An 18646-nucleotide genomic window follows, 5' to 3' on the forward strand; every position below is an offset into this window, starting at 1 on the left:
TCAACTAATCCGCTTCCTCCAAGTTCCAGTATTCACAATTTCAAGCTCCAATTATTTATTCACAACCTAATACACATTCATAACACATATATATCCAATTTAATACTCAAAGCTCAAATTCAATGAAATTAAAATAAAATTATCGTATCCTCACCTTACCCAAGCTTCACATAAGCAAGAGTAAACGTTTTCCTCAAGCTAATTGGATCCTAAAACATCATAAATCAAGGAAATTCAACATTCCCACTTAAAATTCGAAAATTGGGAGAAGAGAAGGCTGAGAGTGATTAAAAAAGTTACCTATGAAATTGTTCCGATAGAAATGTAGAGCTCGACGCGGTGGACGCGTGGCCGCAAACGGTGCGGCAATCGGAGCTCGGACGGAGAAGTTACGGCGAATTGAAATTTGCCGCAAGGGTTTCGGCGTTGCTTTCTCTCCCTGGAGCTTTCATGTCGCTGAAGCCAAAATGGAGAAGAAAGGAACGTGGGCTCATTTAAAGTGTGGGTCCGGTTGGACCGGTAGCCCAGTTCGGGTTCGGTTCAACCGATTCGACCCGTTCGGTCCAATCTTGGACCGATTTTTTTGAAATTGGTGTCAAAATTCTCGTTTCGATGAGCTCTATCCTAATTTGGTATAATATTTACATTTATAATCCTCCTTATTAAAAACTAATTTATTGACTAATTATCTACTAATTTAATTGGGGTTTACATCCTACCCACCTAATAAAGAATTTTGCCCTCAAAATTCAAATCTAGTTACCTGAAAAGAGATGTGGATAGTCTTTTTGCATATCTGATTTGAGTTCCCATGTGTGTTCTTCAATACCAGCTCGACTCCAAGCTACTTTTACCAATGATACTTCTCTTCCTCGTAATCGTTTAACACTAGTGTCATCAATTCTTACCGGAATTACTGGAAGTGTTAGATTTTCTCTCACTTGGATTGGTTCTGGTTCTAGAACATGACTTGCATCAGGAGTATACTTCCGAAGCTGTGATACATGAAATACATCGTGCAAATTCGAAAGGTACGGCGGTAAGGCAATTCTATAAGCCACTGGTCCAATCCTCTTTAGAATCTCAAATGGTCCAATATAACGGGGATTTAGTTTCTTAGTCTTAATAGATCTTCCTACTCCAGTGGTTGGTGTAACTTTCAGAAAGACATGTTCTCCTTCTTCGAATTCCAAAGGCTTTCGCCTTTGATCAGCATAGCTCTTCTGGCGGCTTTGGGCTATAAGCATTCGACTACGAATCTTCTTTATCTGTTCAGTAGTTTCAGCTATCATCTCAGGCCCTAACAAACTTCTTTCTCCAGTTTCATACCAACACAATGGAGATTGACATTTTCTGCCATACAGAGCCTCATATGGAGCCATTCCAATGCTCGCATGATAGCTATTATTATAAGCAAATTCTATTAATGGCATATACCGATCCCACCTCGCTGGCTGGTCCAAAACACAAGCCCTTAGCATATCCTCCAAGGTCTGAATAGTTCTCTCTGACTGACCATCTGTCTGAGGGTGATACGCAGTACTCAAGCTTAACTGAGTCCCAAATGCACGCTGAAAAGCTCCCCAGAACCTTGATGTGAAACGAGGATCTCTATCAGATATGATAGTAGAAGGCACGCCATGCAACCTGACAATCTCTTTAATATACATTCGAGCCAATTCCTCCATTGTGCAACTTATTCGGATAGGAAGAAAGTGAGCTGATTTTGTTAGTCGATCCACAACCACCCAAATAGCGTCACAACCAGATCGGGTTTTAGGCAAACCTATCACAAAATCCATTGCGATACTCTCCCATTTCCACTGTGGAATCTCCAAAGGCTGAAGGGTTCCTGATGGTCTCTGATGCTCAATCTTAACCTTCTGACACGTTAAACATTTAGATACATGCAATGCCACATCATTCTTCATCCCTGGCCACCAGAACATTGCTTTCAGATCCTGATACATTTTAGTACTCCCTGGATGAATTGAGAACCCACTCTTATGAGCTTCCTTCAAGATACTTTGTCGCAGGTCTCCAACATTAGGCACAATAATCCGGTTTTTGAACCTCCATAAACCATCCTGGCCTTCTGACACTCTCCACTGTTTTCCCTGTTCAACTGCCGGTAATACTTTACGTAACGCTTCACTGTCTTGATGAGCCTTCAGAAGTTCTGATTTAAAATCACTTGAAATCTGCAACTAACTCAAACACAAAATTCCAGATTCTTCTCTAATTCCTAAATTCAAACCTTGAAATGCCTTCAGTAACTCTTCCTCCTGTAGCATCATCCAAGCTGCATATAAAGATTTCCGACTCAAGGCGTCCGCTACAACATTCGCTTTTCCTGGATGATAATTCAATTCAAAATCATAATCTTTCAGAAGCTCCATCCATCTCCTCTGACGCATATTCAACTCTTTCTGCTCAAAAAGATACTTCAAACTCTTATGGTCTAAGAAAACATGAAACCTAACGCCATAGAGGTAGTGCCTCCAGATCTTTAAAGCAAACACAACAGCAGCAAGTTCTAAATCATGTGTCGGATAGTTCATCTCATGCGGCCTTAATTGCCGTGAGGCGTATGCTACAACATTCTGGTGCTGCATTAGAACACACCCCAAACCTTTCAGAGATGCATCACAGTACACTTCAAATAGTTCACTTAGTTCAGGTAACACCAATACAGGTGCAGTAGTCAACCTGTGCTTTAATGCTTGGAAGCTCTCTTCACATTCTGGAGTCCAGACAAAAGACGTATCCTTCCTAGTCAATTTAGTTAAAGGTAAGGCGAGCTGTGAAAATCCCTTAATGAATCTACGATAATACCCCGCCAAACCTAGGAAACTCCTTATCTCTGTCACTGAAGTTGGTCGCTCCCAATTCATCACTGCTTCTACCTTAGCAGGATCCACAGCTATTCCCTGCTTACTCACCACGTGGCCGAGAAACTTCACCTCACTCTTCCAGAACTCACATTTAGATAACTTAGCATATAACTTCCTGTCTCTCAGAATTTGCAGCACAGTTCTTAAGTGTTCAGCATGTTCCTCTTCAGACTTAGAATAAACAAGAATGTCATCAATGAAGACAATGACAAACTTGTCCAGATACGGTCGGAAAATCCTGTTCATATAATCCATAAATACTGCCGGGGCATTAGTTAACCCAAAAGACATTACTGTATATTCATAATGACCATAACGCGTCCTGAAAGCAGTCTTCGGGATATCCTCATCTCTAACCCTTATCTGATGATATCCGGATCGCAGATCAATCTTAGAAAACACACCGGCTCCCTGTAACTGATCCATTAGATCATCGATTCTAGGCAACGGATATTTGTTCTTCACAGTGATCTTATTCAACTGCCGATAGTCGACACACAAACGCATACTCCCATCCTTCTTCTTTACTAGTAACACTGGTGCTCCCCACGGAGAAACGCTTGGTCGGATGAAATGCTTACCCAACAAATCTTCCAGCTGAGCTTTCAATTCAGCCATTTCTAAAGGTGACATCCTATAAGGAGTAATCGAAATTGGACCGGATCCAGGTACCAACTCGATTGCAAATTCAACCTCTCGGTTAGGTGGGAATTCATTAATATCATCCGGAAACACATCTGAAAATTCACATACAACCGGAATCTGATCTAAACTCTGATCATCACCTGATACTCCCGCAGTTAATAACATAATACCCTGACATTTAGTTCCTGAACAGTTTACTATCATAGAATTCAAATAGTAACTATTCACCACAACCGGTGCTTCTGACCCTTCTGGCATAAACTGTACTAACTTCTCAGAACAATCAAGCAAAACATGATTCTTGGATAACCAATCCAATCCCAAAATGAGATCAAGACCAGTCATAGGCAAACAAATCAAATCATGCACAAATTCACGCTGTTGTACTCGAAAGGAAACTTGTGGACATCCTATCCTAGTCACCATAGCTTCATGAGTAGCATTATATACTTTCAAATCATAACCTAAAACCACCATTCTCAATCCTAATTCATGGGCCTTTTCAAATGCAATAAATGAATGACTTGCTCCTGAATCAAATAAAGCATTTAAAATTTTACCAGCCATTTCACAATTACCTCTAATCAGTGTCTCAGATCCCTCAGCACCTACGGTAGAAGTGGTGTATACTCTCCCCGGCTGCTGCACCCTACCAGTCTCATACTTCTTCTTCTCTGGGCAATTACTGGCTATATGCCCAGGCTGTCCACAGGAATAGCATACTCCAAGTCCTAGTCTGCACGGAACTCCAGGATGATACTTTCCGCACCTCTGACAATTCAGATCCTGCTGTGGCTGCTTCCCAAATCTTCTTCCCTGATTAACATTGGTATTCAGCCTTCTGTAATTACCTTGACCCTGAGTCTGCTGCGGAATAGAGCCTCCACGCTTGAAATTCCTACCTCTCGGAGCAAAGTTCCTTCCTGAAGGTCTCTGAAAAGGCACCCTCAAATTTCCTTTCTCTGCTGCCGCCTTCCTCACACAATCCTCAGCCACCCTACTCTTATTCACCAATTCAGAAAATACCTTGATCTCCATTGGGGCAACGAAGCTCAGAATATCACTCCGAAGACCTCCTTCATATTTAATACACTTCCATTCAGAAAAATCTTCAGGCGCACCTTGACAGATACGAGAAAAGCGACACAACTCCTCAAACTTACTAGTATACTCAGCAACAGTCATCAGTCCTTGTTTTAACTGCATTAATTCAAGTTCCTTGGCATTTCTGACTGAATTAGGAAAGTATTTCTTATAGAACTCTGTCCGAAAAACCTCCCAAGGAATCGCAGCACCATCAGGCTGCAGGATACGTCGTGTCCCCTGCCACCAATACTGAGCTTCACCTTGCAACTGATAGGTTCCAAATTCAACCCATTGCTCTTCAGGAACCTGTTGTGCCTGTAACGCCCTTTCCATAACCTGAATCCAATTATCTGCATCAGTGGGATTTGAGGTTCCCCTGAAGGTTGGAGGATGAACTTTTAGAAATGTAGCAAGTGTCATAGGACCATCCTCATCATTATTATTTCCATGATAGCCCTGATTTATCTGATTACCCAGTGCCTCAGCTGTCGCCTGCATAGCTGCAGCCATATTTCCCAGGGCAGCCATAAAGTCTACTGGATCAGTCCCTATGGGGGCAGGAGTAACGGTGCCTGTCCTACCTCTACCTCGCCCGTGACCGCGTCCGCGAGTTGACATCTGGTCCCTATATACACCAAACAAGTGATATTAAGTTGATCAGTCTCAATATCGCAGGTCTAATGCTTTAAGTTCCAAATGCATGCTCACAAACGTTTATGCCATATATATCAGTTAGATATCCTAATAGCACATAAACACATATACAGAGAATGCACAGAAGTACAATCAGTCCGTCTTTCAGGCTCTATAGGAACGAACTGCTCTGATACCATAATGTAACACCCTACCACAGTAAGCTTTACGCTTAAGTCGTAAAGCAGAGGTGGTGTGGTATTACGACCTCTAAAATAAAATGTATATTTATAATAGCAGAAGAATTATAATATGCTAGGAGCCTTGAAGAATAGAGGAAATAAAAATCGCGAATATAAAAGCGCAACACTCGAGAAATGAGTTAACTTGCATGCTAAGAAAGCTACAGCTGTCAAGTGTAAAGAAACCCAAAACAAGAACAGAGAGTCAAAGATACAAAATAACGAGCTCCTGACTCAGCCTGCGAAGTCAAGACTGGCCGGAGAATATACATACATATATACATATATATACATATCCAAAACCCAAATGTACATAAACAAAATTCTGCCTCTCCATACACCTCTAGGAGGATCAAAAAGAATAAGTTATGTGGAGAGAAAGCTAAGTACATATATATACATCATAACATAACAAAATAACCCAGTAACCACTCCGCTTCAAGAGTCCAGACGCCTAACGAGATGCCTCTCGACCTGCATCTGAAAAATAACAACATAGTATGGAATGAGAACCAGAGGTTCTCAGTATGGTAAAGGTGCCACACACATAATATATAAGGTCCTGGGAATGCCAGAGGCAATCCTAGAACGCCGACACTCAGTTTATAGAGCTTAAAGTATTAAATAGAAGCCATAGAAGGTGGTTTTCTAAGAATATGTAAACCTGATTTAACTTAATCTTAAACCTAAATCTCATATTGCCATTCCTCCAAACCTCCATCTCCATCAGGATTTCACAGACAAACAAACAGATAAAGCAAGCACATGAAGGTTACAAGTACTGCAGGTAACAAATATACATTTAGCATGGCAGATACATTCAGGCACACCCAGTTAATGCACAAGCAAGTAGTTCAAATAGTATGCATATGATGCATGCCTGTCCTATGGCTGATGAGGCTCATCTGTCGGTTATCCAGCCAACCCGACAAGTCTGAATTGTCCTTAGACTGTCCCCCGACGTGCATCCCCAAGAGTCTATGCATAGCTTTATCTCAAATAATCAATATTGCTCAATGGGGATAACATTCCCGAGAATTTATATAGTGCCCGGTCACATTTACGTCGTAGGGTCAACAGAGTATCGAGTTTTCTACCTGGTACACGTGGTGGCAAGCCACGGCACTTTATCCAGGGAACCTCGTATCTCAGATTATTCAAATTCATAAGCCATATAAATAATTCAATTATAATTCATTAACATCCACATCATTCTCAATTGCATCTCATTCATCATCATACGTTAAACATATTCAATCCTTATCCTTCGATATCACACCTCTCATTTCGTCCATCAATAGTTCCAATTCAAAATATAATTCATTCTTTTCTAAGAATCAAACTTCAAACTTAAAACATACTTATTTTCTTAATAACTCTAATTCAAACCATATAATCTTTGAATTTAAATCTTTTTAGATAATCATATAAACAAAATCTCTAATTTTTATAAAATTTTGACAGCACCTCCTCTAAAACTCGAACTTTGCCACCCTTTTCGGGTCCAAACCTGCTTTCTTTTCAATTCAACACACCCTTCCTCATCATCATAACAGTCACCACAATAAATCTACCTCAGATCAACAATTATACTCATACAATATTCAAATCCAACAACCAAAAATTCAACTAAGGATCATAGTTCACTAATCCTAGGCTTCTAACACAAGATACCTCAAATCAACAATTCACCAAATTATTAATTAATCAACAAGCACCAAACTAACCATGTTCATCAATAATAACATTCACCATCCAAAATTAATAACTAATTATCCAATAAACTTCAACCAAATATATTCATCGAAAAATTACTAAACATTAAACATACACCCGCATTCCAACTTATCCTATGGTCACCTAGCCTAAGTTTTCACAGAACATTATATATTAAATGCAAGAAACCTAAACCATACCTTAGCCGATTCCCAAGTATTATTCCAAGACAATTTTCCTAAAAGAACACAGCCCTTAAAACTTCAACTAATCCGCTTCCTCCAAGTTCCAGTATTCACAATTTCAAGCTCCAATTATTTATTCACAACCTAATACACATTCATAACACATATATCCAATTTAATACTCAAAGCTCAAATTCAATGAAATTAAAATAAAATTATCGTATCCTCACCTTACCCAAGCTTCACATAAGCAAGAGTAAACGTTTTCCTCAAGCTAATTGGATCCTAAAACATCATAAATCAAGGAAATTCAACATTCCCACTTAAAATTCGAAAATTGGGAGAAGAGAAGGCTGAGAGTGATTAAAAAAGTTACCTATGAAATTGTTCCGATAGAAATGTAGAGCTCGACGCGGTGGACGCGTGGCCGCAAACGGTGCGGCAATCAGAGCTCGGACGGAGAAGTTACGGCGAATTGAAATTTGCCGCAAGGGTTTCGGCGTTGCTTTCTCTCCCTGGAGCTTTCATGTCGCTGAAGCCAAAATGGAGAAGAAAGGAACGTGGGCTCATTTAAAGTGTGGGTCCGGTTGGACCGGTAGCCCAGTTCGGGTTCGGTTCAACCGGTTCGACCCGTTCGGTCCAATCTTGGACCGATTTTTTTGAAATTGGTGTCAAAATTCTCGTTTCGATGAGCTCTATCCTAATTTGGTATAATATTTACATTTATAATCCTCCTTATTAAAAACTAATTTATTGACTAATTATCTACTAATTTAACTGGGGTTTACACTTCTTACATAGACCTAAAACATGTTAAAAACCTAACAGTACACACCTCATTGTTTCCCTTGAGATTAGCAATAGTCCGTATTAGTTTCCAGTCAAAAGATTCATCATCAATTACAGATACCAAATCCCCAATCTGATTACTATGTAGTCTACTGAAATGGTGACTTGCGATATGGTATCTATAAAAAAACATTAATATTAGAGTAAAAGAATTTCAGGAAAAGAGATAAAGAGAGAGACAGAGCGAAAGAGTAAGAGTGTGAGTGAGTGAGCATTAGAGACAGAGACAGAATCAGCAAGTGAGGAATAGAGAGAGAGAATGAGCAAGTGAGGGATGAAGAGAAAGGCAGAATTTTTCAGTTCATTGTGACAAAACTTGAGTAAAAATTGAATGGAACTAACTGATTGAGAAAATTCACAGTTTCCTGCATATCAGGGTTGATTGAAACCCGAGAAACATTGATCACATTTTGGAGGCTAACTTTATCTACAAATCACAAAACACAATAAGAAAGAATTAATTCGTAAACAAAAATATATAAACAAATCAAGCTCAGACATGTGTCCAACATGGACAACTTTTCACCTCCAATGATTTTGATCTTGAAAGATTGCAAAATAAGAACTGGCGGTCTCTGATACTTTTGCAAACTACTGATGTCTATAAGAGCAGAACAGTCACCAACAAGACTGCAGGGAATTTTCTTCCTGGGTAATCATTATAATAAATGGAATACAACAATAGAACAATTCAGGAGCAATAAAAAGAAATGAAAAAGTGGCATAACATAATTTAAAAATAGAATGAAAAACATAAAGGCAAAGGATACCCATCAGCAAAAACCTCAAGCACAATAACTTTCAATATCTTTCCATTACACTCAACATCCACTTTCCTTTTCAATCCGCACAGCATCCCAACAAAATCTGTTTATTCAAATTATATCAGAAAAGATTAAACTGCCGGATACAATACCACAAGACATTTCATTGAGGTGTTAATAATCTTACTTTAAAAGACCTTTATTTTAGGTGAATTTTGAAAAAACGAAACTTACCTATTAAGTACTCATAACCAGTGCGCTTTTGAAGAATCTCGTCCATAGAGGTTAAACTTAAACCAGGATTAGGTATGACTTTATTCGGAGCTGCAACAACAGAAGTACTACACTTGAAAAGGATCCGGAATCGATGTCTTGTAACCCTAACCAATCCACCATTAGGTATCACTTTGAAGTCAGAAATAATGCATACATGTCCTTCTTTTAACTGATGAACAAAAGTTTTGATCAAATCATCCTCAACAGTTGCTTGGACCTTATTGTGCTGGAAATTAAAAAAGAGGGAAAAAATAATCTGACCATTTCTAAATATCATACCATGAAATACTACATGCTAAAACTGATCACAATCAAAATTTTAAAATACATAATTTAGTTAAGTAAAAACTGAGCTTTTGATAACACACACACAGTCACACACACACTCACACACACACACACACCCACACACACACACACACAGTCACACACACACACCAACAAACACACACATACTCACTTGTTTATCCATCAAGATTACATGTAACAGTTTCTGCATATTTTCATTAACAATGAAAGCATCTTCCCAAATGGTCAAGATCTTAGCCTCAATACTCCAAGTTTCCTTCCATGGAGAGATTTTGTGAAGAGGATCAATACTAACACTCATCTTATCGATTAATAAATAGTAAAGATGAGAGAATATGCATGCAAAAAAAATTAAAGAAAAAAAAATGGGCAGAAGAAAACAGCGTGGGATATGAGATTTATCTCAATAGAAAGGAATGCAAGGGAAAAAAGACAAGTAAGGAACAACTGATAGCTCTTGAAAAATCTCCACAATACTGCATTACCTCAGTACTACTTATACCAGAGGAATGAGCAAGTTTCTAAAGCAAAGCTTGTAGAATACGTTTCTCTTAGACTCCTTGCCTAGATTGATTGATTGATTGACATATGACAGTCAATGAGTCCATAGCTAATTAAATTAGATATACTCATACCTCTATATTATATAGATATGTCATATCAACCCATCTATGAATCTACTACCCTAAACAATGATTCTACTCATCACAATGAGAGTTGGTAAATGTGTTAGGTAAGGATACATTCAAAACAGCAGATGAGTAGGAAAAAAAAGTTTAGATAAAAATAAAAAAATCTCAAACTGAAACCAACATTCATGAAACAGATGAGATTGAAACTTCATACCTTGTTAAAGATGCCCAAATTTCGAATTCCCAATAAAGAATATACACAACAACGTTATTATGTATCCAAACCACATTTTCATGTGAACATTACATCAAACATAGAAAACAGAACATGTTTCTCAAAACAGAAAACAATTTAAAAACTCAATGGATTTGTCGAATGTAAAAAAAGTAATAAATCATAAATATATTCATGAAAAGCACAAGAGACATGCAACAAACAATTCAACATGTACCAAAAGGAGATCTGATAATAAGTTCAAACTGAAGGTTAAGAGCAACACCCAAAAAAATCGAACCAACAACATGAACCCAAAAAAAAACCAAGTGACATACAGAATTTGCAAATTAGTAATTTCACAAAACCTAAACAATAACATGTGGGTTAAACATCGAACAGATACCAAAACGATGACAATTTGCAAGATTAGGAATTTCACAAACCCTAGAAAAAAAAATCTCGATTAACCATAGAAGAGATACAAAAAATGAACAGAATTTACACAATCAGGGATTTGAGCAACCATACACAATAAAACCCAGATAAATCATCGAACCGATGACAAAATTCATTAGAAAAATCGGCAGAATCAAGGAAAAGAAAAAGAACCAAGAGGATAATAGTTTTCGATGAACCCGATTCATTGATCTGATATCTGTTTTTGGGAGAATTTGAAGAGAAAGAAGCCCCTGACTAAAGAACAGCATGCATCGCGACTCTGATTGAATCACACACCCACCAAACAAAATCAACGATATCAAGAGAACGATTCGAAGCTCTGGGTACTTGGCTTTCTGATTCTGGAGAGGGCGAGTCAGAGGGAATCATCGTTGAGCTCATAGAAACCAAATCGGGTTTCAAAGTGAAAAACAGAAACACAGGAAAAGACCCGAAAATGAAAAAAATGAACAAAAGCAACAACATGACTTATGTGTTAATGGCAGTATGGCTACCTTGAGTTCACATTTTTTGAACAAAAAAAGGAAATTAAAAAAACTGATATCCTATATATTTTTCAATAACAATTAAATTTAATCTCAACTTGAATACATTTAAAAATAGTAATGAACCCCAGTTTATTAACCATTATCTATATTTTTTTTTCTAATTATCAATTTCTTTTTTAGTTCTGATTAATAATTAATTAATTATTGCATGGATTTATTTGAAATTGGAAACACAAACACATATTTTTTCTTGTAATTAAAAAAGAATTTGATTAAATAAATAAAAAAAACTAAAGATAGATATATTTTTTAATAACAATTAAATCTAATCTTAGGTTGAATACATACATTTAAAAATGGCAATGAAAACAATTTTATTAAGCAGTATATATATTTATTTTCCGCAATTATCATATTTTCAATACTGATTAATAGTTGATTAATTACTGCACGAGTTTATTTAAAAATGGTAAAAACAAACACATTTTTTTTGTTGTAATTAAAATAGAAATTTGATTAAATATATAAATATCATAATTATATCCACATTACAATTTAGAAGAGACTAACATTGTATTACAAACCAAACGACAATTTAAATTACTATCTGAACATATTAAATTAAGAAGCATGAAGATCCTGCACAACAACAACTTATAGTAGTATCCTAACATATTAAACTAAAAAGCATCTAGATCCTCCACAGCGTCATGATCACTTCCACATTGGCTAAAAGCGTCTTCAACTTTAGGCAAAGAATCAACCAAAACACGAATCTGAAAAAAAGTTTAAATCCTCTCAGTTATTGATATTTTTAAATACTAATAATCGAACAACTTATAAAAACCATAAAACCAAACCTTATGATCATTCATCTCAGACGCAGATTCAAAAACATTAATAACAGAGGCATCATCCCAAATTTGTTGAACAATATACACAGATCGATTCATCTCATAACCCACAGGCCTAGCATCAACCATGAATACAATTTTTTTGTGCAAAAGAATTGAAATGAGTTTCAATGGAACAACTTTGGAATAAGATCCCTAAAAACGAAAAATAAAAAAAAAACAAAATAGTTAGAATATAGCATAATAATAAGTTACGTATTTCTTAGAAATGTCAAAACATACAAACTAACTATATCTATATCTATATATCTATATAACTATATACTAATTAAAACCACAGCAGCATGAGAACCTGATTCAACTCTGGGTGATTATCCAAGAACCTGGAGCATTTAATCTTTATTAGTTGCACAACCTCACGATCTTTAAGAACAAATATATTGTTCCCATTGGCATGAGACACTACAATCTTCAAGCAGAATCTTAAAAACCAGTAGAAAACAAGGAAATTTTGAGTTAAGTTTGGAATAATAATTAGTTACGAAAACAGAGGAAAACAGAATAAAACTAAAGAAGAAAACACCTTGGGACAGCATCAATGCATTGAAGCTGACATAGATCACACGATAAAATTTGTTTATTAGCTGACACGAGAACCACACAAACAAGTTGAGAACCACCACTTATGTTTCTTGAAAACAGATGATATAGTTCCCAAAATAAAAACGAAATCACCCTGCCAGCACACAAAAAATTAATATAGCATTTCAAACTTCAAATAATTTACAAAACTATCAATTACTAAGTTTTCAGCATATGATATAACAAGAATAACAAAAAAGAAAGGACAAAGAGATTTTATCACAAATGAGAATAAATAATATACGTTCTCAACATCAGAATAGCAGCGATTGGGTGAAATCAGATCAGTAATAATATCTTCAATAGTTTCTGATTGAATAGAATTATCACACACTACTTGAGTCTTGTAATCTTCCGCAGTTGCATACTGCAAATAGGCATCATAGATTGGTGCAAAAATCGGATCATGAATCCTTGCCTGGGATAATTTGCTTAGAATAAGTATCGAATGCATTGATCAAGAAAAAAGAGAAATGCATCAACATGTTGTAACATAGGGTCAGAAATCATACATTCACATAATCATCGATTGCAGCTGCTTCCAGATTATTACTAAACACATTTACAACTTTAAAGGACCCGGAGTAATCTGGATCAACTGCAGAAAGAATTTCAACCTTGAAAACTTTCTCCTCTCCAACAACATCACCAAACATTTGTGGAGAATATGACCGACAGACCTTGGGAGTTTAATATAAAAGAATCAATACAGTTGAACACAAAAAATAAAATTAACAAACACTAAATGAGGTTCAATATGAAAAAGTTCATACTGCAAGCACACTAGGATCAACAGGGAATTCTTCGTCTACCCCGATAAATGCTTCAGAACACGTTTTTCCAAGTAGTTTTGTTGCCGCATTATCAAGCAAAACAAACAAAACAGCACACCCACCATGATGAATCTTTACACGAATCCTATATCTAAGACAATTAACAAACAAGAATGATAACTAAAATCAAGAAATTAAATCTGCTTAAAAACACATAGAGTGAAATATAACAAAGAACTAACCAAAAATCTAAAATATTAATAATTAATCTATTAAATAGTAGATTTATATATGAACTTTACTTGACCAACACATGTTCAACACATGAACCACAAGCATCACAAAGGTAGAGATCCTCATGGTCAACAACGGCATGACCACACACACATGAGTAGTACCACCAATCTGGTTCATCCATAACTTCATTAATTGTCCCAATAACAAAGTAATGAGCATCCTGTAAAATTTTAAAGACAATGATATAAACCCAACATACATGTTTAAGAAGTTGAAGTTTAAGTATTAAATGGAGACTTTGCTAATCTAAAATAGTACCCCGTTATCTAAATGAATATCTTGAATATTACAGATATCTTTGGGATTGAAATAATCACCATCAACTTTAGAAACTAAGTATCCAAGATCATTGCTCACAAGTCTTGAGAATCCATAACTGGATACACTAAATCTACAAAAAAATATACAGTAACTGATCTTCATGAGACAAAACATATACATGAATACCAACAAAATAAGCACAGCAGCTTGCACCTTTACAATAATTATTTCACAACTAACCTGCTTAGGAACTCAACAGACTCAGGAATGTCGGGATTAATAAATAACCTAGAGACATTGATCACATTCTGTAGAACTACTCCACCTGCATCAAAGAATCTTACTCTATTAACCTCAAACCATATTTAACTTAAAAGGTCAAAAATCAGAAAAGTAGATATTAGATAAAAAATTTGCTGAATATGCCTGAAACTAACCTTCAATTGCTTTGATTTTAAAAGACTCGAGCACAATCAATGGAGATCTTGGATATTTTTGTAATTTATCATACTCCAAAAGATCACAAGCATCTCCAAAGACATTGCATTGGACCTTTTTGCTGGAGAAATAAATTTCAAAAGATCAAAAGAATCTAAGTATATATTTATTGTTATAAACATAAAGGCTCAAACAAAAATAAATTGAATGAATAGAGCATAACTACTGATATAGGAAAAAGTAAGAGACATATTACCCATGAGTGAAAACTTCTAGCACAACTACTTTGATCAGCTTCCCATATGATGCTACATCTCTTTCTTTTCGAACACCAGTAATGATCCCAACAAAGTCTAATAATTACATTAAAACATTTACAAATTTGAGTTACAAACCAGACTTGTTAAAACATAATACTATGACCATAAAAAGGTAGAGCAAGAAACTTGTACAAACCAATAAGGAAATTGTGCTCGGTTGTCATTTGATCAATTTCATCTATTGATCTCAAACACAAACCGGAATGCGGGATCCTTGGAGATACCACAGAAACAACAGAGGTCTTGTATTGGAACAAAAGTCTGAACCGATGAGTGGTCACTCTGTTCATACCAGTGTTTGGTACAACTGTAAAATGGTTCATCAAATACAGATCCCCTTCGTGTAGAGAGGAAGCAAACTTTGATATAAGCTGATCTCTAATCGTTGCTTGGATCTTGTGTAACTGGATTTGAAAAAAAATGGTTCATATTTTGAATTTATTAACATATTTAGCTATCCAAACAGCATAAAAACAATTGATTAAAAAACTAAAACAACAAAAACAAATCACTTTGCAACCAACAATAAAAATTCCGTTCTGCATATTTAAAAACAAAAAAAGTTTCCAACAACTTAAGGAAATACAAACATAAAATAAGACTTACCTTCTCATCCATTAAGACCATATGCAATAGATTTTGAGAAGCATCCAAACCAGGATTCTTGTGGTACCACAACTTCACAACTTTAACATGCACTTTCCATGATTCTCTCCAGGGAGTGATTTTCTCCACCAGATCAACACGGTTATTCATTCCCAACATATATAGGATAAGAACACCAAAAAGAGAAGATATACAGAGAAAATTTCAGCACTAAGATGAGAAGATAAACAGATATGTTGGAGTTATAAACTCCGAAAGTTAAGAAACACTAAAGCTTACAATGAAAGTTTCACATATGGGGCAGAGATAGACTAATAGGCATATATAGATTGATATCCCTACACACATCATTTAGGAAGATATCACAAGTAACAAAATACACATCGGAAAAGAGCAAAAAAAATATGGGAAGAAGCCTGTTACAAATTACCAAATACCTACCACATATAGTTGATTTGACAATTCACAATAAAGCAGAAACAGGATTTCATGAGCCTAGTATACCTAACACCACACTTAACTTCAGTCCAATAGCAGAAACAAAATTATATAAAATATAATCACCAAAAGCCCCAAGAACAAAAAATTGCACAAAAACACCAAAACCACAAACATAGGAGAGAACCATTGATTTAGAAAAAAAAGTTACATTCACCATGATTAAATCAGAAACCAAACAAGTGAAAATAAACGATGCAAAAAGAAAACATTAACAATTAACAGGAAAAAAATTTGAAACTGGAGAAGGAAACCAGAAAGATTGAAAAGGAGGACAACGGAGCCATAGAACACAAATACCTCTTGAGCCGTAGTGGCGACATCTGCTATCCAAACAGAGAAATGGAGATGGAGCATGATGTATGATCGGAAGAGAGAGACAGAGGAACCCTCGTGGTGGAGAAAGAACAGACGCAACGAAGAGAAGAACACCCTGGCAGTGGAATCCAATGGAATCGCAGAGATACAAATACCTTCTCTGCATGTGAGTAAAACCCACTAGAGAAGCAGAAGCTTCAGCCCAGGGAGGCGCTACGAAGATGGTGCGATGGATGGAGTGAGCTTGGCGATGAAGAAGAGAACTGTCGAGCTGAAGTGGTAGCGTGTTTTAGGACTTTAATTAGGGTTATGCTTAAATTGAGAGTATTATATTAATAAAATAAAAATTCTGGAACCAAATATTTTTAGATTGATAGTACAAAAAAATATTGATCATTTTAGATATTTAATTTTTGAATTTTAATAAAAGTCAATATAAAAAAAATAATTTGAATTGATTTCTTTTAGAAATAAAATTCTGGTTTCTCTATTAAAAAAAAAAAACATTTTAACTAACACAAGAAAAAAACAAAATTAATTGAAATTTGGATAAATTAACTAAATGATGTTAAGAGATGCCAAGAAAAAACTTAGATATAACATTATAAAAAAATTATTATTAATAATATATTTATTATCTAAATATATATGTTAAAAATAGTTAAAATAAATTAAAATTGTATGAATAGAATATAATTTAGATTTTTATCAAATTTTTGTATGATAAATTAAAATCATTTTTGCACTGGTATCATGTGACTATTCTTTGTATAAAAACATAAATAATTAGTTTTCATTAATAAAATTATGATATTTTATTTTCATCAATATATTAACAATACAGTTTTTTCAACTTATTTGGAAAAAAAAATATCAAATTTATAGAAATAAATAATGAAGTTTTTTAACAAATTTTAATACCATGAAAACCACATAATAAATTAAGAACAGAGTATCTTTTAAATGAGCATAACAATTATCTGCTTATAGAATGTACCATATTTATATACAACATTTGAGTATATTATATATAAATCAAAGGTTAATATAAAAGAACAACATTCATAGACTATAATAAATGCATAACACTTTAGTCCATAATTAAGTACTTTAAATCTCAATAGTCTAATACAAAATATTTTATAATAGAAAGAATTTTTACTAAAATTTAAACTGAAATAATATTAAACTGCTCCAAAATTATTTTACACTCAAATAAAATACTTAAAATATTAGACAAAAAAAATTAGAATTAGACATAAATATTAGAACCAAATTAATAATAAAAAAATAGAACACAGAAGGCACCAAGAATTTTTTTACTAACAAAATATATAATATGGATTAAAATCAAATTTTTTTGACAGATTAAAATCAAATTTACATTGATATCATCTAACTTTTCTTTTTAAGAAGATAAATAATTATTTTTTATTAATAAGAAAATCATATATTTTTTGTTATTAATATATTAAGAATATAATTTCTTTCTATTTTGTTTCGAAAAAATAATATTACATTTTAAAAAGTAAATAATCAAATTTTCGAATAAAATTTTGTATTTTCAAAAAAATACATAATATATGGAAAAACATCATTATCTGTGTAGAAGTGATTTTTAGGAAAAAATAAAGGAGGACCATAATTATTGCATACTTGGTGTGACAACACCCAATCCTTTCTTAATGAATATGTTAAATTCAGCGGAAACAACTTTATGTCTACGAAATGCAACAAATGAAAAATAGAATAGTTTTTATTAAAAAAATAAAAAAATAAATTTAAACAATTTAACAAACAATTTAAATGGATTATTGAATGACAAGAAAAATCGAAATACAAAACTCCAATAGGAGCTTGGTTTCAATTTCATGATTCCCTGATCAACTAAATCCGCAGAAAAAACAACTTACGTCAAGGAATCGCAAAAAAAAAAAAAAAACCGCTGACGCCGAAAGCAAAGAGGAGCACATGCACCCTTGGTGAGGATAAGCCACACTGGAGAAGAACGTACAACTTTCATGTATATGACCCTGAAACGTGGATACCTATCCGATTGGAGATGAAACCACACGTATGATAAAAAAATTGGCCTTTTCATATCAGACAAGATAACTATATTTAAAAAATGGCTTAAAATAAAAAAGAAAGCAAAATAAAATACAAAAATACAAACCATCAAATTCATAAACTAAAGAAGAAAGCATCTTTTAAATAAGAACTACAATAAGCTAGTCATAGAGA

At 34.7% G+C, this 18646-nt stretch overlaps 3 protein-coding genes and 1 long non-coding RNA gene across 4 annotated transcripts; all 4 read right to left on the minus strand.

Annotated features, from left to right (window-relative positions):
• Nucleotides 1-3421: 3421 nt before the first annotated feature.
• Nucleotides 3422-5243, minus strand: LOC130934694 (uncharacterized). Its single transcript, XM_057864237.1, has 2 exons — nt 3567-5243; nt 3422-3496 (listed from the first exon to the last, which is right to left on the minus strand). Exons 1-2 carry the CDS (start codon nt 5241-5243, stop codon nt 3422-3424), a joined length of 1752 nt encoding a protein of 583 aa, XP_057720220.1.
• A 371-nt stretch (nt 5244-5614) lies between these two features.
• LOC130935892 (uncharacterized) lies at nt 5615-7682 on the minus strand. Its single transcript, XR_009067990.1, has 3 exons — nt 7632-7682; nt 7417-7545; nt 5615-5980 (listed from the first exon to the last, which is right to left on the minus strand). It is a non-coding gene; the product is annotated as an uncharacterized LOC130935892 (long non-coding RNA).
• Nucleotides 7683-8194: 512 nt separating this feature from the next.
• On the minus strand, nt 8195-9900 carry LOC130934695 (uncharacterized). Its single transcript, XM_057864238.1, has 6 exons — nt 9751-9900; nt 9249-9516; nt 9021-9117; nt 8777-8898; nt 8593-8677; nt 8195-8369 (listed from the first exon to the last, which is right to left on the minus strand). Exons 1-6 carry the CDS (start codon nt 9898-9900, stop codon nt 8195-8197), a joined length of 897 nt encoding a protein of 298 aa, XP_057720221.1.
• A 2175-nt stretch (nt 9901-12075) lies between these two features.
• On the minus strand, nt 12076-15736 carry LOC130934696 (uncharacterized). Its single transcript, XM_057864239.1, has 14 exons — nt 15587-15736; nt 15117-15384; nt 14917-15013; nt 14660-14781; nt 14463-14547; nt 14220-14352; nt 13967-14121; nt 13665-13815; nt 13404-13571; nt 13136-13309; nt 12899-12985; nt 12602-12718; nt 12256-12444; nt 12076-12171 (listed from the first exon to the last, which is right to left on the minus strand). The coding sequence occupies exons 1-14, from the start codon at nt 15734-15736 to the stop codon at nt 12076-12078; spliced, it is 1992 nt and encodes a 663-aa protein (XP_057720222.1).
• Nucleotides 15737-18646: the final 2910 nt, after the last annotated feature.

The sequence above is a fragment of the Arachis stenosperma genome, chromosome 6 (assembly GCF_014773155.1).
Source record: "Arachis stenosperma cultivar V10309 chromosome 6, arast.V10309.gnm1.PFL2, whole genome shotgun sequence".
In the NCBI taxonomy this organism is placed as follows: Eukaryota; Viridiplantae; Streptophyta; class Magnoliopsida; order Fabales; family Fabaceae; genus Arachis; species Arachis stenosperma.